Source organism: Macaca nemestrina, chromosome 18, assembly GCF_043159975.1.
Source record: "Macaca nemestrina isolate mMacNem1 chromosome 18, mMacNem.hap1, whole genome shotgun sequence".
In the NCBI taxonomy this organism is placed as follows: Eukaryota; Metazoa; Chordata; class Mammalia; order Primates; family Cercopithecidae; genus Macaca; species Macaca nemestrina.
The window spans coordinates 49660026-49687904 of record NC_092142.1 but is presented as its reverse complement, the minus strand read 5'-3'; the positions used below and the strand labels follow the sequence as shown (position 1 = coordinate 49687904).

Below are 27879 nucleotides of genomic sequence, written 5' to 3'. Positions count from 1 at the left end.
ATATTGCCAGTGGTAATGTAAAAGAGTACAGTCACTCTGGAAAACAGTTTAGCGGTTTCTTACGAAACTAAATTTGCAAATATCAGCGAGTATGCACTCGGACAATTATGTCCAAGAAATGAAGATTTATGTGCACTCAAGAAACTGCATACAAATATTCATAAAAGCATTATTCATAATAGCCAAAAACTGGAAACAAATCAGATGTCCTTCAATGGGTAAACAGTTAAACAAACTGATACATCCATAATATGGAATATTACTCAGGAATAAACAGGAACAATCCATGGATATATAAAATAATATAGATAAATCTCCACAGAATTATGCTCAGTGAAAAAAGTGCCAGTCTCAAAAAGTTACATACTGTACAACTCCATTTATATAACATTCTTGAAATGACTGAATTATAGAAATGGGGAGCAGATGAGTGGTTGTCAGAGGTTAAAGATGGGGCAGGAGTAAGAGGGAATTCATGCGGCAATAAAAGGGCAACATAAGAGACCTTTGTGGGATGGGAATGTTCTGTCTTTTGATCGTATCAGGGTCAACATTCTGGTAGCACACGTCTTGTTTTACAAGATGTTACCACTGGGGAAAATGGGCTAAAGGGCACACAGGATCTCTCTCTCTCTGCATGTGAATCTATAATAATCTGAAATGCTGTAAATCATATAGCTGAAAAAGGGCTTGTATTCAGAATGTATAAATAACTCTCAAAATCCAATCATAAAGAAATAATTAAAAATTGGCCAAAGACTTTCACAGATACTAAACCAAAGAAGATACATAGATGACAAATACACACATGGAAAGCTGTTTGATATCACTGGCCACCAATGAAGCACAGAGTAAAACCACAATTAGATGTTAATAAAATTTTAAAAACTGATCACACCAAGTGTTGGCAAAGATATGGAAGAATTATCTCTCTCATATACTCCTTCTGGGAATGTAAAATAATGCAACCACTTTGGAAACACAGCTTGGAAGGATTGGAGGTTTTATTTAAGTTAACAATCACCTATGATATTACCGGCCATTCCACATCTAGATAGGTACCCAAGTGAAATGAAAGCATACGTCCATACGAAGATTTGTACACAAATTTTCATAGCAGCATTATTCATAATAGCCAAAAACTGAAAATAACTCAAGTGTCCATCAACAAGTGAATGGATATAGAAACTAGTATAACCATATCAGCAATAAAAAGGACAACATGATGGATAAAAAATAATTATGTCAAGTGAAACTAAGCCAGACAAAAAAGAATACATCCTGATATATTCCATTTCTGTAAAATCCTTTAAAATGTGAACAAGCGTATACTGACGTAAAGAAGACCAGTGGTTGTCTGAATGTAGAGGGTAGGAGGACAGCAAGAGGCAGAGGGAGGGATCCCAAGGGACATCCTTTGGGGTGATGGATATGTTCATGATCTTGATTGTAGAGATCGTCAAAAAAAATTGCGTTATACTCCCAATCCCCACAACTAGAACAAAAGACACAGGTTGAACTAGAAAAGCAGAAATGTATAATTTTGGGGTGGTGCTAATTGATATGCTTCATCATAACAACTTCAAGAACCTGAACATAATGTCAAATTAGATATGTTAGCAGTGTTTTTAACCATTTAGAACAAATTAGATATGTTAGCAGTGTTTTTAATCATTTAGAACAGAAATATAAGAGAGAAACAATTTTATAACAGGTTTAAGATTCCTGCATCTTTTAATCAAAGGTATCCTTCAGAAGCCAACTATTACAAGCAATTGACTAGAAAGAATTCTTTCCCAAGTTTCCCAGCTATTCAACTGCTCCAAAAAGAATCTTTTTTCTTTTTTAAAGGCTGGAAATATTAGTTTTGTCTTACAAATGAAGGCAATTGGGCAAGAAAAAGAAACTAAGGAACTAAACGAGACACTTTCACTGTTTTTTTCCCCTCAAGAAAAGAGTCCTAATGATGACATGAAAGGCAGACGAAGACTCATTTAAATAAACTAAATTAATTTTCATTTAAACAACTTTAGTTTTTAAAGTCTATTTGCAAGCTTTATTTTGTTGACAAATAAGTGTAATTTATGTATTATGTTATAAAAGCTGGTATCATTCTTAATTATCTCCTATTGACGGTTTATGAAAATCAAGCTTTAAAAGAAAAAAAATACCATTCTTTTCCTTTCTCTTCACTGCTCTGAGCCAGCAATAATGACAATGATAACTACTGATTTAGAAGATCAAAGTGTGCCTGACAAGTGACGCCCAAGATATTCATGTAAGTAATTTTTATTATTTAATCCTCCACCAATATTTTAATAAAACAAAACTGTAAGTGTTTTTAAGATAAATACTAGTAATGAAGAATTCTTTGTCAGGTTATATTCCAGGAAAAACAGAAAGGGTGGTTTTTTTCTTTGCTTTTCTTTTTTAGTGCTACTGTAGAACCCAAGATAATTTACATTTCAAACCAAATTGAGATGTGGAAAAAATATACAGAAGGAAATACAGCTCTAGAGTGTGTGTGTGGGAGAAAGCACTTCAAGTATTTATTTTACAGCCAAGTGAGAAAAACAATCAATTATACATAAGTCAACTTCATAGTTCAGGTATCTCAATCTTAAATTATAATACTAAACTAATGATTTCCCTAGTCTCCTAACCCATTTAATATAATGAATTACATTCAGTTGTAAAAGGTAAAATTCAAAGAAATGCAATTAAGGTAAGTAAAGAGAACGGTTACTGTCAATCGAAATGCTTTTTTTTTTTTTTTTTTTTTTTTTGAGCTTTCAAAAGTACCCCTTGGAATTTTATTAAAAAAAGAAAAATTGAAACCCACAAACCCACACAGGCATACCCCGGAGATATTGCAGGTTCTGTTCCAGACCACCACAATAAAGCAAATATTACAATAAAGCAAGTCACACAAATGTTTTGGTTTCCCAGTGCAAATGAAAGTTATGTTTACACTATACTGTAGTCCATTACGTGTGCAATACCATCGTGTTATTAAAAATAATGTATATACCTTAATTTTTAAAATATTTCATTGCTAAAAAATGTTAATGATTATCTGAGCCTTCAAGGAGTCATAGTCTTTTTGCTGGTGGAGGCTCTTGCCTCAGTGTGGATGGCTGCTGACTGATCACGGTGATGGTTGCTGAAGGCTGGAATGACTGTGGCAATTTCCTAAAACAAGACAACAATGAAGTTGGCTCTTTCTTTCATAAAAGATTTCTCTGTAGCATGTGATACTGTTTGATAGCATTTTACTCACAACAGAAGTTCTTTCAAAACTGGAGTCAATCCTCTCCCAAGCCCTGCTGCTTCTTTACTAAGTTTACGGAATATTCTAAATCCTTTGTTGTCATCTCAGCAACGCTCACAGTATCCTCACCAGGAGTTGATGTCGTCTCAATGAATCACTTTTCCTTTCCTCATCTGCTCAAGTTTTATCATGAGACTGCAGCAATTCAGTCAAGTACATTTTCAGGCTCCACCTCTAGTTCTAGTTCTTTTGCTATTTCCACCACATCTACAGTTACTTTTTCCAGTGAAGTCTTCAACCCCTCAAAGTTATCCATGAGGGTTAGAATCAACTTCTCCCAAACTCCTGTTAATGTTGATATTTTGACCTCCTCCCATGAATCATGGATGTTCCTAATGGCATCTAGAATGGTGAATCCTTCTCAGATAGTTTTCAATTGACTTTGCCCAGTCTATCAGAGGAATCATGATCTATGGCAGCCTTACAAAATGTATTCCTTAAATAAAACTTGCAAATAGAAATTACTCCTTGATCCATATGCTGCAGAACGGATATTGTGCTAGCAGGCATGAAAATAACATTAATCTCCTTGTGCATCTCCATCAAAGCTCTTGAGTGACCAGGTGCACCATCAATGAACAGTAATATTTTGAAAGGAATCCTTTTTCTGAGCAGTAGATCTCAACAGTAGACTTAAAATATTCGTTAAGCATGCTGTAAACAGACGTGTTGTCATCCAGGCTTTGTTGTTCCATTTATAGAGCACAGGCAGAGTACATTTAGCATAATTCTTAAGGGCTTTGGGATTTTCAGAATCCTGGCTTCAACTTAAAGTCACCAACTGCATTAACCCCTAACAAAAGAGTCAGCCTATCCTTTGAAGCTTCGAAGCCAGGCATTGACTACTCCTCTCAGCTATGAAAGTCTTAGATGGTGTCTTCTTCCAATAGAAGGCTGTTTTGCCTACACTGAAAATCTTTTGTTTAATGTAGCCACTTTCATCAATTAACTTAGCTAGATCTTCTGATAACTTGCAGCAGTTTCTATATCAGCACTTGCTGCTTCACCTTGTACTTTTATGTTATGGTGATGACATCTTTCCTTAAAGTTTATGAACCAACCTGCGCAAGCTTCCAACTTTTCTTCTACAGCCTTCTTACCTCTCTCAGCCTTTACAGAATTGAAGAGAGTCAGGGTCTTGCTCTGGATTAGGCTTTGGCTTTGGCTTAAGGGAATGTGCTGGTTTGATCTTCTATCCAGGTAACAAAACCTTTCTCCATATCAGCAATAAGGCTGTTTTGCTTTTTTATCATTCATATGTTCACTAAAGTAGCACTTTTAATTTCCTTCAGGAAATTTTCCTTTGCATTCACAACTTAGCTAACTTTGGCACAAGAGGCCTAGTTTTCAGTCTCTCTCAGCTTTCAACACACCTGCCTCACTAGGCTTAATCATTTCTAGCTTTTGATTTAAAGTGAGAGATATGCAACTCTCTCTTCACTGAAATACTTAGAGGCCATCATAGGATTATGACTTGGCCTAATTTTAATATTTTTGTGTATCAGGAAATAGGGAGGCCCAGGAGCGAGAGAGACAGAGGCCCCACTGGTCAGTGGAGCAGTCAGAACATACACAACATTTATCAGCGGAGTCTGCCATCTTATGTGGGTGTGGTTTGTGGTGCCCTAAAACAATTTCAATTGTCATATCGAAGATCATTGATTACAGATCACCATAACAGATATAATAATAATGAAAAAGTTTGAAATATTGCAGGTATTACCAAAATGTGACACAGAGACACAAAGTGTGCACATGCTATTGGAAAAATGGCACTGATAGACTTGCCCAAAGCAGGATTGCCACAAACCTTCAATTAATAAAAAACACATATCTGTGAAGCACAATAAAGAAAAGCACTATAAAATTAGGTATGCCTGTATTTGATTTCATAAGACAAGTGAAATTACATTTAGCCATGTTACTTTGGGAAAAACAATATTGGCACGGAATTGGTTACCCCTGCAACAATACAAAAATAATCAAAGAAAAATTATTTCACAAGTGATTCCCCCATAGCTATCCAGCAAGTTAACATTATAAAATAAGCATAACTCCTAGAATTTGCTTAGGACAGAGTGTCTCAAGCTTAGTTCTACTGAGGTTCTGAACCAGATAATTCTGCGTTGTGCAGGGCTGCCCTGTGCACTGTACGAAGTTTAGCAACATCTCTGGCCTCCACCCATTAGAGGCCAGTAGTACTCTCACTTCAGATGTGGCAATCAAAGATCTCCAGACACTGCCAAATGTCCCCAGGAGACAAAAGCATCCCAGGCTGAGAACTACAGGCTTAGACCTAAAAAATGCACTATTTACACAGTAAAAAATAATAGCATATTTTAAACAATAACAAGTATATCTAGAAAGAATTTAAAAAGCCTTTGGAAAAATGCAAGTCAGAAACCATGGTAAGATTGGTGAAGAATGTGAGAAAGCACAAATGATTAACATTTTGGATGAAAATAGGAACACAAGTGCAGGTGCTGCTGAGGCTGAACAGAAAATTAGAGGCTTTTATAAAGAACATGACACCCAAAGCTTTGAAAACAAATTAAATGGATACATTCATAAAAAACAAAACTTACAAAAGACAATCAAAAACAAATAGAAATGTTAAAGGATATTTCATCAGTAGCTAAACATTTCCACAAAAAGAAGCTTGCCAAATAGTCAAGAAATAGGTAATTCTAATCTTACATAAACTCTTTCAAAGAACAAAATAAAAGAAACCTTTCCCAGGTACCTTATGAGACAAGCATGACTTTGATTCCAAAACCAGACAAGGACAGCTAAAAGGGAAAAACTATAGGCCAATATCTCTTATAAACAGAGATTTTAAAAACAGCATGCAAATACTAGCAAACTGGACCAAGCAAAGTATGAATCATGAGGAGGTTGGGTTTACATCAGGACGTAAGGTTGATTCAATATAAGAAAATTAGCAGATTAAAAGAAAATAGGATTATCTCAATAGAGAAAAAGGGTTTGATAATATTCAACATCAATTCATGATAAAACTATTAGAAAACTAGGAACCGTAGGTAACTTCTCTAACCTGACAAATGACAGATACAACAACAAAACTCTATAGCAAACATCACATTTAATAATGAAACGTCGCAAGCATTTTCTTTAAGATCAGAAAAAAAGGCCAAGATGCCAAGATGCCTTCCATCACTACTTCTATTCAATATTGTATTTAGAGGTCCTAGCTAGGACAGTAAGAAACCATTTTTAAAAATAAAAGATAAGAATTCAGAAGAAGAGGCAAAACTGTTATTATGTGCAAACTATAATGACTGAGTATTTTACAAGTACTCCATAGATTGTGAGTAAGATATTTTAGTAAGACTGTTGGTAAGAAAAATCAGTACACGAAAGTCAATTGAAATTGACTTCATTCCCACTAGGATGGGAATCAAAAAGTCAGATAATAACAAGTATTGACAAGGACATGAAGAAATCAAACCCCTTATACACTGCTAGTAGGAATGTAAAATGGTATGGCTGCTTTGGGAAATAGTCTGGCAGTTCCACAAATGATTAAACATAGAGTTATCATATGACCCAACAATTCCACTCCTAGATATAAACCCAAGAGAAGCAAAAGCATATGTCCACACAACAACTTGTACATGCATGTTTGTGGCAGCATTATTCGTTTTAGCCAAAAGGTGAAAAAAAGAAAAAACTAAATATCTATCTACTGGTGAATAAACAACTTGTGAGGTATCCGTACAATGGATTATCATTCTGCCTTAAGAAGGAAGGAAATTCTGACACAAGCTACAACATGGAGGAACCTTGAAAACATTATGCTAAGTGAAAAAAGTCAATCACAAAAGACCACATATAATGTGATTCCATTTAAATGAAATGTCCAGAAAAGGCAAACATACAGAGACAGAAGTAGACTGGTAGTTGCTTAGGACTAACAAGGATGAAGGGTTTTGGGGGGTGATCACTAAGGGGTACAGCATTTCTTTTTGAGGTGATGAAAATGTTCTAAAATTATCTTGACAATTGCACATGTCTGTAAATGCATTAAAATGCACTGAACACTGAGTGAATTATAAACTAGATCTCAGTAAAGCTGTTTTCTTAAAAAAAGAATCAATTGTATTTCTACATCAGCATGACACTGTTAGAAAATATGCTTTATAATGCATCAAAATGCATGTAAGCTCTTGATGGAGAAAATTATAAAATTTTACTAAAAGGAAATTAAATAAATGAAAGAATATACAATGTTCATGTATTAGAAGTTTCAATATCATAGAAACGTCAATTCTCCTCCAATTGTTCTACAGATTAATTTCAATTCCAAAATCCTAACAGAACTCTCTTATAGTATTTGAGAAGTTGATAGTTAAACTTACAATGAAGCCCAAAGCTAATAATAGCCAAGACACTCATTAAGAAAACGAACAATGGAAAAGTACTCTCACAGCTACCAAGACTTCTAAAGTTATGGATAGACTTAGTGTAGGGAAATAACAGGGCTCAGAACGATCCACACGTATACATCTGGAAATTTGGCTTATACACAGCAAGCATGGAAGGTCAAACTGGGTATCTGTACCCATATTTCATATCCTGTATAAAACCAAATCCAAGTGAGTAACACACTTAAATGTGAAAATGCAAAACTACCAAGAAGACAACTATTTTGAAAACAGTATATAGAACAGGAAAATTCAAAAGAACAGTGAGAGGAGACTAGTGTTAATAATATTAAAACACGTTATAAAGAATCACACGTGGAAGCAGAGTGTGGGAAGATGAACAAAGGGGACTTGGCAGGTGGCGGGGTGTGGATGATGGGAAGTTGCCTGGCGGGTACAACGTGCACTGCTCCAGTGATGGATGTGCTGAAGGCCCTGACCTCACCACAGTGCAATATAGCAGTGTAGCACAATTACACCTGTACCCCACGAATATATACAATTTTTAAAATATCATTAAGAACAATGTGGTATTGAAACGTGGGGAGATACAACAGAAAGTCCAGAAATATACCAAACTGCACACAGAAATTTAGTATGATGAAAGTGGCCTTTCAAACCAGTAAAGATGGACTTTTTAATAAATGATACTAAGACAACAGAGTATCTTCTACCTGTGGGCAAACATAAAAACTAAACTGGATTTGTATTTCACATCATATACCACATAAAACAGAAATGGGTAAAAAATACAGATAGATAGATAGATAGATAGATAGATAGATAGATAGATAGATAGATAGAGATATGTACTAAAACCACAGAGTACTAGAAGAAAACACAGGGAAATTCCCTTATAACCTTAGAGTAACTCAAAATCTAGAATCCATTAAAACAAAAAGAATACAACAGCATAAAAATTTTATAAATCCTGCATGGCAAAAAGCACCAAAGTGAAAAGACATCACACTAAGTGAAATGTACCAGATACAAAGGACAAATGTATGACACCACTAATATGAGATACCCAGAGTAGGCAAAGTCATAAGGACAGAGAGCAGAGAACAGAGATGACCAGAGGCTGGAGGGAGAGAGGAACCAGCAGGTATCTCTTGATAAGTATAGAGTTTCTATTTGGGATAGTGAAAAAGGATTCTGGAAATAGTGGTGATGGCTGCACAATTGTAAACATACGTAATGCCACTGAATTATACACTTAAAAATTGTTAAAATGGTACATCTTGTTATGTATATTTTACCACAATAAAAACGAATGAGGGTGACCAGATAAATAAGCAATTTTACAAAAAGACAAATGAGGGTGGAGGAGTGGGCAACATTTGCACCTTGCATCACAAAAGAGTTTGCCACCCTAACACATGAAGAAATCAGTGAGAAAAAAGACCAATAACCTAACCCAATTTAAAAATAGGCAACAGATGCAAACAGTTCACAGAAAGAAAAATTACCCTTAATCATATGCAAAAATGTTCAACATCACTCATCAGAGAAATACAAATTTCTATTTGCAAATATATACACTGAAATACATTTTTTATCGATCAGATTGGAAAAAAAGTTAATAACACACTCTCATGGGAAAGCTGTAAGTTACCCTTGTATGCTACTGGCAGGAACATAAATTGTTATATCCACGACTGAAGGCAATTAACAATATCTAGAAAAATACCAATGCATACACCCTTTCATCAAACAACTCCACTTCTGGGAATATATCCTCCAGATGTGCTAGCACGTGTGGGAAACAGATACGTACAGGTTACAGTAACATTGTGTGGAATATCAAAAAGTCAGAAACAACCCAAATATCCATTGATAGGAAACTGTTTAAATACATTATGGAATTTTTTTTCCATACAATGGAAAATTATACACTATAAAAAACAAGAACCTCTGTTTGCATGTATACAAAGAGTTCTAACATATAAAATTAAGAGAATAAAGCAAACGGCAGAAGAGCACATCTAGTACACTCCTTGAATTAAAAGGGAAGGGGAAATAAGAATATTTATATTGTATAAAGAAACACTGGAAAGATACATAAGAAATTCATAAAAACTGTGACTAGTGAGAAACAAAGGATGGAGTAAGCAGACAACTGAGGCAGAGGGGATAAAAATGGAAATGAGATATTTTACTGTACTTTTAAATTTTGATTTGAGATATATGAATGATTTCTTATTTAAATTGTTTTAATAATTTGATAGAGGTTTCTAATTCAAGGGTATATATGTATTAGTTAAAACCCAAATAAATCCATATGGTCATTATATGTATGACTTCTATCTGAAATGAAAAAGAAAACCCTAAATACTTATCTCTAGTTAATTAGATGCACACTGAAGTATTTAGGAGGAAGTGAACTGGTGTCTGCAGCTTAATGGGAAATGCACAAGAAAACGTGATGGATTAGTACGTGAATAGAGAGGCGGACAGATACATATAAAGCAAGTAAGATGTTGATTGTAGGATCTAGATGATATGCATAAGGATGCTTATGCAATATACAATTTTCAGTTTTTCTGTTTAAAATGTCATAACAAAATGTTAAAAGATGTTTTATTAAAATTCTCAAAATAGAGAACTCATGAATCAATAAATGAGCACCTCAACAGAAAAACAGGCAAAAAATACGTGTTTAATAGAAGACACAAATGTTGTATAAACATATAAAAGGCTGTTCGATCCTACTTGTAATCTGGGAACTACAAACTTTTAAACCACCTTGAGATACCATTTCTCAGCTGTCAGACTGACAAAAATTTTAATCAGTACCAAGTGTTGAAAAGGAGGAGGAAACAACCTAAAACCCAAGTGTCCATGAATATTACAATGGGCACCAAACTGTGGAATAGTCACATAATGAAATATACTATGAAGCAGTGAGAGGGAACAAACTACTAATACCCAAAAGAATCTCAAAATACATTTTAAGTAAATGATGCAAGTAATTTAAAAATCAGTAAGATTTTAACTACATTAAGCTCAAAAGCAGGCTAAACTAAACAGTATATTGGTTATAGAGCTATAATTAAGTTATTAAAAGCAAGGAAAAAATTAATGAGCAAAAATCAGAATAGTGGTCACCCGAGGGAGAGACTGCAGTTATAATGAAGACAAGATATTGCAGGTGGTTTTTAAGGTATTTCTAATGTCCTTAGATGGTCAGTTTCATGAGTGTTCATTATTATTCTTAATATATGTTGTTACATACACTTTTGCAAATACATTCCACAATACAAAGTTTCTTTTTTGAGATGGAGTCTCGCTCTGCCACCCAGGCTGGAGTGCAATGGCACGATCTCAGCACACTGCGACCTCCACCTCCCGGGTTCAAGCGATTCTCCTGCGTCAGCCTCCTGAGTAGCTGGCACTACAGGTGCACGCCACCATGCCTGGCTAATTTTTGTATTTTGAGTAGAGACGGGGGTTTCACCATGTTGGCCAAACTGGTCTCGAACTCCTGAAGTCACGTGATCTGCCCACCTCGGCCTCCTAAAGTGCTGGGATTACAGGCGTAAGCCACTGCACCTGGCCAAAAGTTTCTTAAATATGAAAATGATCAGCACATTGCCCGTTTTTTTCCTTTTTTTTTTTTTTGGGACATTGTCTCACTCTGTCGCCCAGGCTGGAGTGCAGTGCCGCGATCTCAGCTCACTGCAAGCTCCGCCTCCTGGGTTCACACCATTCTCCTGCCTCCGTCTCCCGAGTAGCTGGGACTACAGGTGCACACTGCCCATTTTTAAGGATTAAAAATGAATTATTATAATATTAACATAAACATTCAAATGAAATCGTTTAATAGCTATCTCAATTTTAACACGATCAAAACCAAGATCCTGACTTCCAACTCTCACTCCCCGCCTCTGCCTGTTGTCTTTCCCACCTGGGTAAATTGCCCCTCCAGCCTACCAGTTGCTGAGTCCAAACCTTGGAATCATCTTTGATTCTGTTCTTTCTTACTCAAACCTCACACCCAACCCATCTGCAAATCTTGTTAGGGATCTTTACATTATATCCAAAATCCTTCACTTCTCACCATCCTCTTCATACCACCCCAATCCCAGCCACCACCGTCTCTCACGTGGATAACTACCACAGTCTCCTTCCTGGTCTCCCTGTCTCTGTCCTCCGTCTAGTTTACTCTCAACAGGCAGCCAGAGAGATCATTTTAAAATGCAAATTAGGGTGAGTTGTCCTTTGTTCAAAACCCACCTATAGCTCCCCACCTCTGTCACTGTGAAAGCCAAGAATCCACACAACAGCCCACTTAGCGCTACCTGTTCCAGCTCCCACTGCGGCTCCTACCACTTTCTCCCTCACTCCATCTGCTACTACCACAGCCAACTCTTCACATTGCTCAAACTGGCCATGCTGGCTGTGGCCTTGGGCTCTCCCTTGGAATCCACATGGTCACTCCCAAACTTCCTTCATGTCAAGAGCTCATATGTCACCTTATTAGAAGGTTCATCAGAACTACCCTATATGAAATTGAAAAATCCTGCCTTACAACCCAGTGCTCCCTTCCCCCTCACCTTCTTTATCATTCTCCATCTTATTATCATGTAATTAATCATATACATTATATACTTACTGTCTCTACTCACTAGAATGAAAACTCCACACAAGAAGAATTTTTACCAGTTTTTCTTCCTACTATATTCCCAACATCTAGGTAAGCACTTAATAATATCTGAATGAAGGAAAGGCCTTTTATTAAACTCTTCTTTAAATGATAAGCACTTATCATAATAGTTAAAAGTATTTTAATTCATAAAATAATAAATTGTATTATCTCCATTAACAATCATGAAAAAGTAAATTAAATTTTGCCAAATAAAATATCAAGCACATATATGCTTTTTCCTGAATATACACCATTTGTTTCCAGAACCAAAAACAAAAATAGCTAGGAATTCCATTTGCAATAAATTAAAAATTGATTTTAAAAAAATCAAGTAAAGTATGTCACAATTTGATGAAGTAAAATTGAAATAACACTATAGTTTGAATCCTATACCTCCAACTAAATTAATGTGCTCTTGCTGTAAAGCTAAAAACTAAAGCAGAAACCATGCCCTAACGTGAAAACCAAGCATTGATTACTTGCCCCAGCAACAGGAAAACAGGAAGGGCAAACAGTGCAGGCTAAAAGGAACCTTAAGAATCATCTAGTATTAGTCCCTTCATTTTTACAACAAAAGAAACTAAGGACTTGAAATGACCTGGGAAAAAAAAAATTAGTTTGTTTATTCAATTGTGATCCTTGCTATAGCAAAATTCAGCTTTTATAGAATTAGAGACAAAATATATCTCCATGGAAACAATATTCCCAAGTACACATGTGAGACTGAGAAGTATGGTTTTCTATGCAGGTCTTCACATCCTAAATATACAAATAGGATTTGGGGTGGGGAGGTACTGAAAAGAGCACAGTTCTAATCAGACAGGTCTGGATTTAAATTCTGGCTCTACCATTTACTTTGATTTTGGTAATTTTTGTCCATCGGAGCCCCAGCTTTTTATCAGCAAGATGGGGATCATTAAGACATTATAAGTTTGTTAGGAATGTAAAAAAGTATTAAGTCATCTAACTCAGGGCCTGGTACATTCCTGGCTACAGTCTGCCTGCAGGCCTTCTGACATTTTAATCAGAGTTGCATAATGCTCAGTGAGAATCACCATCTCTGACTGCCACTGTTGGCTTTATTGCACTAGCCTATATCACAGAGAGCTCCACTAACAGCAGGGCAATGAAACTGTTGATGCTGTTATCAACAGAAATTGTCAATTACCTGACAACAGATGCTAGGTGCTACTTGTTTGAGGCAAAATAAAAGACTGCTTGATTTTTCTTCTAAATGTAAAGTTGAGCAATCTATTTCTTACTAAAGTCCTGATCCCTGATCAATCATGCCTTCTCAAAACCAAAAGGGATCTCGCAGGTCATCTAGCAAGAATATTCTCCACAGTACATTAGGTTAGATTAGATGACCAATTTCTGTGTAAAGCCTGCTAGTTTAAACCAAGCTCTCACTCAGGTAGCAGTTTATTACATTTTCTGATCCTTCTAATTACCAGGAAGTGTTTTTTCCCCCACTAAGAATGGACAGGTGATGAAAAAGTGAATGAAAACATATTAATGCCACACTTATACTCATATACTTCTGGAAACAAAAATCTTAATTATTTTCATTTGAGGGTAACAAAGGATATCCTATTTAATAACAGTTCCACAATATAAAAGTCAAGTTCCAAAAATACACCTTGAAGCTTACATTTACATTCTCAACATATATATTAGAAAGTTTGTCTTATACAAAGACTTAAATCTAAGACCTGAAACCATAAAGATTCTAGAGGATAACTGGAAAACTCCTTCTAGACACTGGCTTAGGCAAAGACTTCATGACCAAGAACCTGAAAGCAAATGCAACAAAAATGATAAATAGACGAGACTTAATTAAACTAAAAGGCTTCTGCACAGCAAAAGAAATAATCAATAGAGTGGAAGAAAATCTTCACAATCTATACAAAGAACTAATATACAAAATCTACAAAGAACTCAAACAAATCAGCAAGAAAAAAACAAACAATCCCATCAAAAAATGGGCTAAGGACATTAGCCCACTTTTAGACAATTATCAAAAGAAGATATACAAATAGCCAACAAGCATATGGGAAAATGCTCAGCATCACCAATTGTCAGGGAAATACAAATCAAAACCACAATGATACCACCTCACTCCTGTGGGAATGGCCATAATCAAATAATCAAAAAATAATAGATGTTGGCATGGATGTGGTGAAAAGGGAACACTTTTACACTGTTGGTGGGAATATAAACTAGTACAACCACTATGGAAAACAGTGTGGAGATTCCTTAAAGATAAAAGTGGCTCTACCGTTTGATCCAGCAATCCCACTACTAGGAATCTACCCAGAGGAAAAAAAGTCATTATAAGAAAAAGATACTTGCACATGCACGTTTACAGCAGCACAATTTGCGATTGCAAAAATATGGAACCAGCCCAAATGCCCATCAATCAACGAGTTGATAAAGAAAATGTTGTACATATATATATATATAAACATATATATATATATAGTACATACACACACACACACACACACACACACACACCCCCCATGGAATACTACTCAGCCATAAAAAAGAATGAAATAATGGCATTCGCAGCAACCTGGATGGAATTGGAGGCTATTATTCTAAGTGAAGTATAATAGCTCAGGAATGGAAAACCAGATACTGTATGTTCTCACTTACATGTAGGAGCTAAGCTATGAGGATGCAAAGCTGTAAGAATCATACATTGGACTTTGGGGACTCAGGGGGAAAGAATGGGGGTGGCAAGCGGTAAAAGACTACACATTATGTACAGTGTACACTTCTCGGGTGATGGGTGCACCAAAATCTCAGAAATCACCACTAAAGAACTTATTCACGTAACCAAATACCACCTGTTCCCCAAAACTTAATGAAATAAAAAAAAATAAAAATGTTTAAAAAATTGTAAAAAAAGAAAGTCTGCCTTATAAATGTATAAAACAAAGAAAACATACCTGGGATGATATCATTGATGTGCAATAGAATTGTACTTTCAACACACGCAAAACTGCAAAGCTGCACTCCGTCGAATCTTCCATCCCAGTTGCCAATAGGGTTATCCTAGAAATTAAATAATAAACACTAAAATCCTCCTCAATGAAATGTAAATGTGAAAGTCTGTATTTTCCAAAAGAATCCTCCAAAATATTTTACATTGGTAAATGTTAACAATTTTACCTAAAAGAAAGAAAGAATACATTAGGAATAGTTGCCATAGTAATAAGGCTTTGCTTTTTTCGTTTGTTTGTTCATTTTTTTTCCTTAGGGAAATGAGATCCAAGAATAACCAAGTTACATAGTAAACCCCTAGATAAGCAAAGAATCAAAAGTGTTTTTTGTACTTTACTGAACAATACATACTAGTCTATGGAATAACACCCATTTGAGGTTTTAAAAGACAATGTTTTGCATAGAAAGATTCATTAATAATATATTATTTCACCCAGAAACATGCCTCTAATTAGCCCTAGGCTCTTCATATTCCCTGAGTACTTAAATATTGTCGATCTGAACTTCTGTATGCCTTTCTGTACATAAAAAGTCTATTTTCTAATTGTTCTTTTGTCATTTTATGCGCATACAGGAATCTTCTCCAAGATGGAGATGTTTATATTTAATTATTTGATATTCTAATATAGTGCCAACTAGCACTGTGCTGTTCAGGGAACTACATCAGTAGATGGGCCAGACAACTGCCCTGGGCACGAATGTGCATGGCATGCTAAAATGCCCCTGGCAATAGAAGATGAATAGAAGGAAAAGGAGATAAAGAAAGAAGTTCTGGCATTTGCTCTCAAGGACTATAATAGAAGTGTTTGGAATAAATGTCTACACAAGTCAACTATGGGACAGACGGAGGCAGGAAGAGAAGCTGGCAGGGCAAACCTCTAGGCAGCTTGCCCCAGGTAAACAAGCTGACCCCAGACTGCCATCTGAAAAAGGCAAGGCCTAAACCCTAAACAGCTTCTGCCAAGTTTGAGGCCCAAGGTAAAGAACCTGACACAAGGGGAGACCAACCCCAATGATTAGTGGCCCTGTTTCTCCAATCTTCCCTCCATGCAGGCCACAATTCTTGAAATAAAGACAGAATTACTCTTTAAAGAATATTGGTTAAAAGGAGTGCTTTATTGTCAGCTATCCTGAGAGGCATACATGTTTTACTCTGGTTCTAACTTTTCACATATTAAGAGTAAATGTTTAGTAACTAACCAATGAGTATCAAATAGAGTTTCCTAGAACTTTCAAGCACAGGAAACACTACACTAAAACAAACATTACCTTACTAACCAAAAGGTGTACCTGAATAGATAAAAACGACTAAAAGCATCCCCATGGTGAGTATAAGAGACTACTACTCACGTCCCCTCCTAACTCATTCTAGTGTTCAATAATTCCATATGAATTTCTTTCTTTATACATAACAAAGTCTTGCCAATATGTTCCATATATGATAAAAATGGTCTCGGCCTTTCTCTTCTTATTCTCTCAATGCCACAGGTATAAGTCAACCTGCCACACTGGAATGGATCCATTATTAACAAGTATGATTGTAAGGAAACATTAAAAATAAGTGACAGAAACAAAAGGTCAAAACTTGTATGATTCCACTCTTATGAGGAGCCTAGAACAGGCAAATTCACAGATACAGAAAGCAGAAGAAACTGTGGTTAGCAGAGGTTGGGGAAAGCGGGTAGTTACTGTTTAACAGGCACAGAGTTTCAGTTTGGGGATGATGACAAAGTTCTGGAGATGAGTAGAAGTGACAGTACAACAACGTGAATACACAATGCCACTGTATGCGCACTTAAAAATGCTTAAAAGGTAGATTTTGTTATGTATATGTTACCACAATTAAAAAAGGTTTTTAAAATGAATGAAATCCTGTGAGATATTCTAATTGTCTATTCCTCAAAATCAATGTGGTTTTCCTCTACTCAGATATTTTCTATAAATGATTTTTATACTAATTATTAAAATATACTAATTATTAAAATGGTAATATAATAGTAATATACTATATTAGTATATAATAATAGTAATAATGTACTAATTATTAAAATAGTAAATATACTAATTATTAAAACCAGATCAGCCATTAAATTGTGTGGAATATCATAAAAAAACATAGATTACCCCAAAAAACTTTTTCAAAATAAAGAAAAATAGGACGTCATGTAATATATGTGCATTTTGTTTTGTTTTGTTTTGTCTACTGGTCAGCTACAATAAGGCAAATTTAAAGATTGAGAACATTACTCCAGTTTATTCAAATGGGGAAAAAAAAAACTAAATGTAATTCAACATCTAGACCCCTGTTCTATTTCAATGCTCCTTTAGCAAAGATAAATTAGAACATGCTCTTTAAAGTATTCCAAATTAGATCATGTTAAATATTCGAAGTGTTCAATTTGCAAGTAAATTGGTCCTAAAACTAATACATATATATATAAACTATACATATATAATATATATGTGTATATATGTTTATGTATATATACAAATATATACAAACTAATACATATATCACAAAGATATTTAATCCAAAAGTTTCTTACCATGTCCACACCAACAAAATATCCTAAGCTTTCTTTTCCTGGCAAAACATCACAGAATATAACTGTTCCAGATTCTATTGTTTCTCCAACCTTCAAAGAAACTCTGGAGTTTATTTCCAAAGGAGGAAGCTCGACCTGCATTGTGTCCACAGGACCTGCATAATCACTTTCCAACGCAGTGTCATCATCTTCTATGAGTTCTAGCTTGTCCAATGCAACAAACACGCCACAGTCTTCATCACACTGAAAAAGCTGTTTCCCTTGGTACACCCCGTCAGTGAAACCTTGGCCACGACCTTCTTCCTAGTTTTTAAGAGAGAGGGGAAAGAAATAGATATAGAAAGACTACTCATAGGGAAGGGGGTTCATTCTAGGGATTTCAGGAAAATCACTCTGGAAAAATTCTAAATGACACATATAATAAATAATATAATTATTAGCAGCTGCTGTTGGATTTAAGGTGTTTAAAAAAATAAGAAAGAAGTTGTATCTGATGCTGAAATATTATCTGATAATTTCAATTCATAACTCTATTATGAAAAAGCTAGGCTGAATTCCACGTTGTGATTCTAACATTAATTTGGTTATGAAAAGAAAATGTTACTTTAAAATAGCAGTAATGTTAGCTCCATTCATTAAGCACTTACTGCCAGCCACTGTGCTAAATCCTGTATCAATGTACCACAAAAATACTACAAGTCATGTACTATTAACACCACTGTACTGGTAAGCACGCAGAATGAGAGAAGTTAAGTAGCTTTGTTAAGTAACCTGGCAACCCAGCTAGTACATGGCTTAACTGGGATTCAAATTCCTAATTGTTTACAATCACTGCTTTAAAAAAAAAATTAAATCAAGAAGCAAAGAAGACATGCAATTCTACTGGCAATGTCAAAATGTAACTGGCATTTCAGTTACTGTGAATGAATATTAAGTTTGGAAACATATCACAGCATTCTTGGGTCTCCTTCCAGTAGAAATAAATTCCAAGGATGTTCACATATATTATCAGGGACAATCACAAGCAAGTTTAAATTTCTGCAACTTTTTTTCAAAAATTTTATATCTAAATTGTTATTACTTAATAACATACATTAAGAAGAACTAAGAAACCTACAGATGATAATGCAAGGTAATCAACAACTTTTGATGTAACTATTTACAACTGGTAGTGTTAATGCTTAATATAGGCAATGTTAAAATTTCTAAAATATAAATGCCTGCAATAACCAGGTGAACCTCTTTGTATGTTCCTATCATAGCACATAGCTTTTTAAAACTTTCAACATCATCTTTACAGCATCGCAATTCATCATTAAAAAGTAAACAAAAAAATTAAATCAAGAAGCAAAGAAGGCATGCAATTCTATTTGCAAGAATGTCAAAATATAATTGACATTTAAGTTCTTGAGAAAGAATATTAAGCTTAGAAACATATCACAGAGTTCTTGGGTCTCTTTCCAACAGAAATAAACTCCAAGGTGATTTTCACACATATTATCAGTGATAACTATAAGCAAGTTTTGGATTATGGATTTATCCATAACATGGATTCATCAGCAAGGATGATGAATATTAAAAATTACAGAAGACTCTTGGGAAAATATTTTTGTATTTAAAGGAGAAAAATACGTATGTGCATACAAATACACATAGACACACAAACACAAACACACTACTAAAATGGTTTATCAAACTTACCAGCAATTCAACTCCAAAGAATATTCCAGAGACTGTCCTCTCTGCTAACAGTGGTCCTCTGAAGCGCACAACTCCAGGAAATTTTTCTTCCCCAGATCTCAACTGTACTTTCACAGGGCAGCCCACGTCTATTTGGAGGCCTTTACTTAGTCTGTTTCTGTTTTTAAACAGGCTGAACCTCTCCTCACAATTGGTAATTGCCAAAAGTAACTCTGTGAACTTTTCATTTATCTCTGCAACATCCTTTTCATCAACAAAGAGAACTGCATGAGGTTGCTCTAGAATTTTTAATCCAATCTGATTTTTCTTGCCTTTTGCAGAAGGAATCCTTGAATGCCCCACAGAACGATCTTGAATATACTGTCCTATACTTCCCTTCGGTACTTTAAGGAGCTTTTGTGTTTGTTTGTCTGTAACGCTGCATTCTTGAAGAAGCAAATAAAAAATCCGCTCTTCCCAGTAGGGCGAAGTAACTTTTTCTTGGCTCCATAAGCCTGAACTCATTGTGATATTAACTTCAAAATACTAATTCAAAAAAAGGAAACTACTAATAACTTTGTCATAAAACCGCAAAAAATAAATTCAGTGGCAGTCCCAAAGCATGTTTTCAGCAACGTGGTGTCCATGCTGTAAAAAGAAAGGAAATCTAAATGCCTGCTGAAGCAGCAAAAATAAACTTTAGACTTCACTCTACACGACTGAAAATTAAGACTGAAGACTTTTAAAATTTTCATTTGACCGGTAAACACATACACATAAATGAAATATTTTCAAAAAAACATCTAAAAGGGTTAAAGACATACAGTATATTACTTCTATCTACTGCAAATGTGCATATTTAATTAATGAAATCCAATTGTAAGGTACTTTCAAACACAACACAATAATGTTTGCTTCCAAGACAATGAAATTTATAAAATCAGATTCTAGTAAAAACTTTTAAAGGTTACCCTGATATACATATTCTAATTTTTAAAAAATTTATTTTTATTTATTTATTTATTTTGAGACAGGATCTCACTTTTGTGGCCCATGCTGGACTGCAGTGGCACAATCATGGTTCACTGTGGCCTCGACCTCCCAGGTTCAAGTGATCCTCCTACCTCAGCCTCCCGAGTAGCTGGTATTATAGGCACGTATCACCACACCCAGCTAAGTTTTCTATTTTTTGTAGAGACAGGGTCTCACTATGTTGCCTAAGCTGGTCTTGAACTCCTGGGCTCAAGTAATCCTCCTGTCTTGGCCTCCCACTGCGCTGGGATTACAGTCGTAAGCCACCAGGCCTGGCCCATGTTCTGACACTAATAAACTTTTAAAAGTAGCATTTGGGGCTGGGCTCTGTGGCTCATGCCTATAAATGATAGCTATGATATGGCCATATTTTGATAATGGAACATTTTACCTCTGACTAAACTTCATTTCATATATTTTGTCTGAAGATGGGCAATGTTCATCACATTAATCATAATTATCATCTAATTTCTCAAATCGCAAATATCAGATATTATAATGTGACTATATTACAAATATTTTAAAAATCAATTTTGTAGCATCAAAACTTGTACCACAGAGCAAGAGAATATCATGATATAATTGCATCCTAATTTATTTCTATGATTTCTTTTTCAAATTTTCATTTATTTTATTTATTTATTTATTGAGACAGCATCTTGCTCTGTCACTCAGGCTTGAGTACAGTGGTGTGATGATAGCTCACTGCAGCTTCAAACTCCTGGGCTCAAGTGATCCTCCCGCCTTGGCCTTCCAAGGTTCTAGGATTACAGGCATGAGCAACTGCACCTGGTCCTCATTTAAAATTTTTACAAGAATAATAATCTTTCCAATGAAGTAGCCTTATTCTCAAACCTATTTTAACTGATGGTTAAAAAACTACACAATTTCATTAATTCAAACTGAGACTTTACTTTATTATTTTAATTAATTTTCTGCTGAAAACAATAGTTCCCAGGTATCCCTGTCATAAGAATGTGGCTATCTGGTTTCCAAATACAGTACTTATTTCATCCTTCCTTGAGATAGAGGTATCCATTTCCATTATTCTGGATAATGGCTGCAATTGATAGCACTATCATATTTATTTTATTCTAGCAATTCAGAAATAAATACTCCTAAAACTAAAGAACCAAATTTTAGATTTAATCACTTAATGATCAAACAACCTGGCAAATCTATACACAGAGGAACGCTTCTTTTAGAAAGCACTGCTAGATAATGAAGTATTCCATAATGGTAACGTTTGTAAAAGTCTCCCCCTCTACAAGACAGCGTGAGACATGTGGTTTAGCCAAGACAGGATACAGCTTAGGCACCCCCTTCAAACCAACCTGACTGAACTATCTGTGTAACACTCAGTGAGGGTAAAGGCAGAGGTAGCATGAAGTGGTTCTCTTTTTTTTCTTCTTCTTTGTGGTGTGTGTGTTTTCATTCCACTTGAGGGCACTGTCTACTTCAGCAAGAATGGTATCAATTCATATCTGCCACTTACATAAGACACCTGTGGAAACCTCTATCTTGACACCATATAAACAAAACTCCTTTTAAGGGCTGCCCAAACAGCTACCCAACCCCTCAGTTTGGTTCTATTCCTTTAAAGGACCAAACTGAAGTGTTGGTTCTTTTTGACCAAAATGCGTTTAACAGGTCAACACTTTCCACAAGAAAATGTCCTTAGTTTTTTCTTGATCGTTGATGTATCATTATGACTGTAAATTATTTTGCATAACTCTTGATCTGCAAGGCTGTTATTTTGTTAAAAGGCTGTACCTTATGCTTCCTGAGGTCACGAATGCTTTCTACAGATCTACTGTCTAGAGTTTTCCCTTGCAATCAGCCATTTTCTGTGGTTTCCTGCTGTATGCATTTGACTCCTTTTACGGCCTTGTTGCTTTTCAACTTACTGCTTCAAATCAGTTCTGAGAAGCCAGGTGGTGAAACATGTTTGTGTGTTTGAAAAACAAAGCAACAATCGTGAAAAGAGGTACGCATACATTCTTAAAGGGTCTTTCGGAGCAAAGCGCACATAAGGTTTACTGAATAGATATTTTGGTCACTTCCAGAAGGTTATGATAGTCAAAAAGCAACATCCAAAACACTGAGCTGTGGTTTTGGTTCTCTTTAAAATATATTCACATTTTTTGGACCAAAAGTTTTTTGAAAAGGGTAAAGCAATTCTATTTTGAAAAGAAATTCCTTTTTAAAATTCCTAAGATTAATGTCTTCAAATATTACAATCAGAAACTTCCTTGGATCTTAATTATTGCTTTATACCAGCAGCTCCTACTCTATTGGTCCTCTAGCTTAACTATTCATGTCACAATTTAAAATAAAAATCATTAGTGCTAATCATCTATTATTAAGACAAAACTAAATTACTACATGTGCATTAGGACACTAGGTTAAATAAATTTGATTATAAGCTTGCTTTCTGAAATAATTTAAGGGAGGGAATCCACAGTAAAAATTGATGTAACTGCTAGGTTTATGAAAATGCTTTGGGTAATAAACAATAGCTTTCAAGTACCATATTTTAAAGTGAACTCTACAAGGAGCAGTAACTTTTTCCCTAACTTTCATGAGCACAAGTGGAAATGAGCTTAGACTTAGTAACACGATGGGTCATGTTAGACAACTAGAACAGTCAAGCGCAAGTTATCAAATATTTCAAAAGCATTATCCAAAAATAAAGGATACAGCCTTTCCTCTTTCAGAAAGAATACATTAAGAACAGGTTTGAAACTATCTGATTAAAAATTGATTCTCTTCATTGTAACTGATAGAGAAAGTTGAATGGGAAACTTCACAGCTCGAGCCTAGAGATATACAAGGCAATAAACTGAATGATCATTAGTATTCTCAGCCAGGCGCGGTGACTCACGCCTGTAATCCCAACACTTTGGGAAGCCAAGGTGAGTGAACAGGTTGAGCCCAGGAGTTCGAGACCAACCTGTGCAACATAGTGAAACTTCATCTCTACAAAAAGTACAAAAGTTAGCCAGGTGTGATGGCATGTGCCTGTAGTCCCCGATACTTGTGAGGCTGAGGTGGGAGGATGGCTTGAGTCCTGGAGGGAAGGGCTGCAGTGAGCCATGATCCCACCACTGCACTTCAGCCTGGGTGAAAAAGCAAGACCCTGTCACGTACTCTCTCACATATACACACACACTCATATATATGTATGTATGTATGTATATATATGTATGTGTGTGTATATATATACACACACACTCATATATATGTATGTATGTATGTATATATATGTATGTGTGTGTATATATATACACACACACTCATATATATGTATGTATGTATGTATATATGTATGTATGTGTATATATATACACACACACTCATATATATGTATGTATGTATGTATATATATGTATGTATGTGTATATATATACACACACACTCATATATATGTATGTATGTATATATATGTATGTATGTGTATATATATACACACACACTCATATATATGTATGTATGTATGTATATATATGTATGTGTGTGTATATATATACACACACACTCATATATATGTATGTATGTATGTATATATATGTATGTGTGTGTATATATATACACACACACTCATATATATGTATGTATGTATATATATGTATGTGTGTGTATATATATACACACACACTCATATATGTGTGTGTGTGTGTATATATAGTACTCAAAATACCAGTATTACAATAAAAATATGCTAACATACATTTCTCCCCACTATAGAGGTGAACATAACGCCAACATTCTACTTTCACTGGGATGTGCACAGTAGTTAAATAGTTAAAGTCTTAGGTACCCCAAGCAGTAAACACTGACTCAACACACTATGAAGGGAAAGATCTAAATCACATTGTAAATGAGTTATTTATCATCAAGAAGGTTGGTTTGTTAGTTTGGTATTTTTTATGCTTTCAGTACAGAGTTAGATAGTGAAAACTACATCATCTAGGCTAGGCACAGTGGCTCACTCCTGTAATCCCAGCACTTTGGAGGCTGAGGTGGGAGCATCCCTTAAGCCCTGGAGTTCAAGGCTTTAGTGAGCTGTGATAGCGCTACTGCACTCCAACCTGGGCGACAGAATGAGAGCCTGTCCCAAAAGCAAGAAAAAAAACCCAAAGAAGATAAAATTAGCAGGGTGTGGTGGTGTATGCCTGTGGGCCCCGCTACTCGGGAGGATGGGAGGATCGCTGGAGCCCAGGAGGTCCAGGCTGAAGTGAGCTATGATCACGTCACTGCACTCCAGCCTAGGTGACAGAGAAAGACCTTGTCTCAAAAAAAAAAAAAAGGAAAGAACAACAACAACAACAACAACAAAAAAAAACATCAATCCACATTCACTCAGCTTCTGCCTTTAAGTAAAGGCCTAGGGAACAGTAAGACAACGGAAGGAAAAAGAAGCACAGCTAAATTCAAAGTCACTGTAGGGCAGGTGGGGATGAGGGGTCAGTGTGAAGGGAGAAATTTTCATTTGTATTCTCTTATTACTTTGCAGGTTGAATCACTTTGAGTGAGTATATCACAAATGACTCATCTAAATACTGTCTTTCTTCAGGCTGGATAACTGTGTGATTATGAATATCCTGCTAATAAATACTGAATGAAAATTACCAACGAGTTGAAACACAGTAATATGTTTAACCCTAAAGCCATGTTGAACACAAGGCCTTTCCTTTGGGGACACTGAAGAAGGAGAACAGTTCAGGTTCACATAGATTTGAACACATTTCTGGTTATCTGAGCTTGTTGATGGTCTGGATTCTAAGTAAAGGGGAACTTACTTGTATTAAGATAAAGTCATTAAACCAAGATGAGGGTTGGAAGGCACAAATATTTATCAATTTTCCATGAAGGCAATGGAAAGATGATCAGGAAATAAGCTTTACATGAAAATGTTAAAGATTACAATTACCACATTCTGAAAGGCAACATATACTACAAATGAACATCAGTAGCAACAGAAAACTAACAATGGTTAACTTATCCAGAAGATACAGTGTCTTTCTGATTCTCAAGTTATCAGGTTATATTGTTCATAAGGATCTCACAAAGACAGATCCAATTCAAGAGCTTTTTGCATCTCTTGAGATATCCTACTTGTTCTAAAAAGGAAGCTACCTAAATTAGAATAAAAATTACAATACTTAATTCTGCCCCTAATTACCAATGGCAAAGAGGTAGGAAGGTCAGCATGGACACCAAAGAAAGAAGACATGTGGGCCTTTTCCCAAAAGCTTCTGGATAGCTAGAATGATTACTCTTTTAAAAAAGAACACCTCTCACTAAAAGACAAAGTTGTTATATTTCTAAACAGCTAAAGAATAGGGATACAGAGATTCCGTGGCCAGAAAAGAAGACTGAGTCCGTTTTAATTTTCCTCAATGACTAACTTGTGTCACAAGTACACAGTCCCTAATATAAGTGGGATTTATAAGGTTAAAAGAAAAGCAAAGCCTCTCACATCTGCATATTCCCGCCGGAACACGGAATACTGCTGCCTCTCTAGTGTTAAACCTAGCCACTCCACTGCCAAACTGTGAATTCCCCAAGTCCTTCATTTTTATATTATCCAGTGCCCACACGAGAGCCTGGCATATGCTAGGCACTGAATACGGAGAAATGAATGAAAGACTCAAGTGCCAACAGTGAAAACAAAATTGCATTTCCTCCTCCTGTTTAAGGGATTAAAACAAGAGAAAGAGAAAAGAAAAAGACTAAGGAATTGGGAACATTTAATGAATTTTGCCTAAAACTTCACTAATTCTCTGGATAAAATGAAATCATGCTAAACCACTTCATTGTTACACATATAAGAAACAAATACAGAAAATTTCACAATTACGAAACCAAGTTGTTTTGAGGTTTATTTGAAACTAGCTTCCTAGAGCCTCACTAGCATGTATCTACTTAGAAATTCTGTTCAACCAATGGAAAAAAAAAAAAAAAAACTAATTTAAGATCATAGTGTGAAAATCAGGAACAAAATACTAATAGTTTGATAAACAACATAAGTATTCCTTTCTCTCTCCTTGTGCTGGAGACTTCCTTAAATCAAACAAAACCACAGTTTAGGTGTGCCAGACTACAAAAATTATTGCTGCTTAATGTTAGTTGTTGCTTTATACAACAAGTCTTATCTGCTTCTCACAAAAGTTACCACCCAAAGGAAGGTTTATTTGCAAGAATACTATACAATTTTGCAGCAGAATATTAGAGAATGTTCTGGGTGTTATCGACATCCAGAGTACATGAACTTCAATAAGAATTTCCAGCAAATCATTTTCTCCTAATACTGTTCTAGTTCAAATCCACCCACTACTCAGTGGGGAATGGCAGGCTAAATTCTTAAGGCCATTCAATCTACTTGGGGCATGAGGGGGTGTGTAGAAAGCCAACAATCAAATGAACACCCTCTCAAGGCCTGGGTGCTTCTCTGAGAGCCAATGATTGCAAAATGAACAATCCTATTAAGATCTCTAGACCATATTCAAAAGCAAGGTAGGCATGCTCCTCAGCTGAGCTAAGGATACAACTTTCCAGGAAAAACTGGAGAAAAGAAAGTGGCGGGGATGATGGGGGCTGGGAGATTGCAAGGCCACAGGCTTGGTGGCTGGAAGATGACAACTATCCTAAAACATTCAAATGCCAAGGGGTGGAAAAGAAACGATGCCAAGTGCATGAATAACCGGCAGCTGACCCAGCTGAGTACCAAACTCAACACCATCTTCCTCAAGATTTCATGACTTCCCTTCCGCCCCCCTTCCGCCATCCCCCCCCCCCACCATTGTTAACATGAAAGAAAAACATAAAGAAAGAATACCTGTCACAACAGGGCGCACCTTTCAACTAAGGAACTCCAGGTGGCTGTGTAGAACCATCCTCACCCTGGAAAGGGGGAAACTGAAAGAAAAAGCAGAACACGCCATTAACGAGGCCAGAACCCCGACTGCGATTTCTGGACGGGAGCCACCAACACCCGCAAAATCGATCGCTGCATACGCCCCGCGGCGCGGACGGTAGGAATCACAGCCCCGAGCTCCTGAGGCCAACCGTGGCCGTCGGGGCCCGCCAGCGGCCTGTGCCTCAGTCTCCCCATCTGTAAATGGGGTGGGGGGCGAGGAGGGGGACAGTGTCCCGCGCGACTCCCGCCCCAAGTCCTCTCTCCTC

General features: G+C 36.0%; 1 protein-coding gene across 3 annotated transcripts in view; it reads right to left on the bottom strand.

Moving 5' to 3' along the window:
- The window catches only part of LOC105492255 (CYLD lysine 63 deubiquitinase), a 59984-nt gene that overhangs the window by 31682 nt on the left and 423 nt on the right, over window positions 1-27879 (bottom strand). For 2 of the 3 annotated variants that reach the window (XM_071084523.1, XM_071084522.1), the window contains exons 2-5: window positions 27552-27612; window positions 19681-20307; window positions 17980-18282; window positions 15379-15484 (exon numbers count right to left, since the gene is read on the bottom strand). In XM_071084523.1, coding sequence (XP_070940624.1) covers window positions 15379-15484; window positions 17980-18282; window positions 19681-20184 — 913 coding nt within the window. In that variant the 5' untranslated portion in view covers window positions 20185-20307; window positions 27552-27612. Of the gene's footprint in view, window positions 1-15378; window positions 15485-17979; window positions 18283-19680; window positions 20308-27532; window positions 27618-27879 lie in introns of those variants that run through there. The other variant, XM_011759297.3, reaches the window with a different exon arrangement.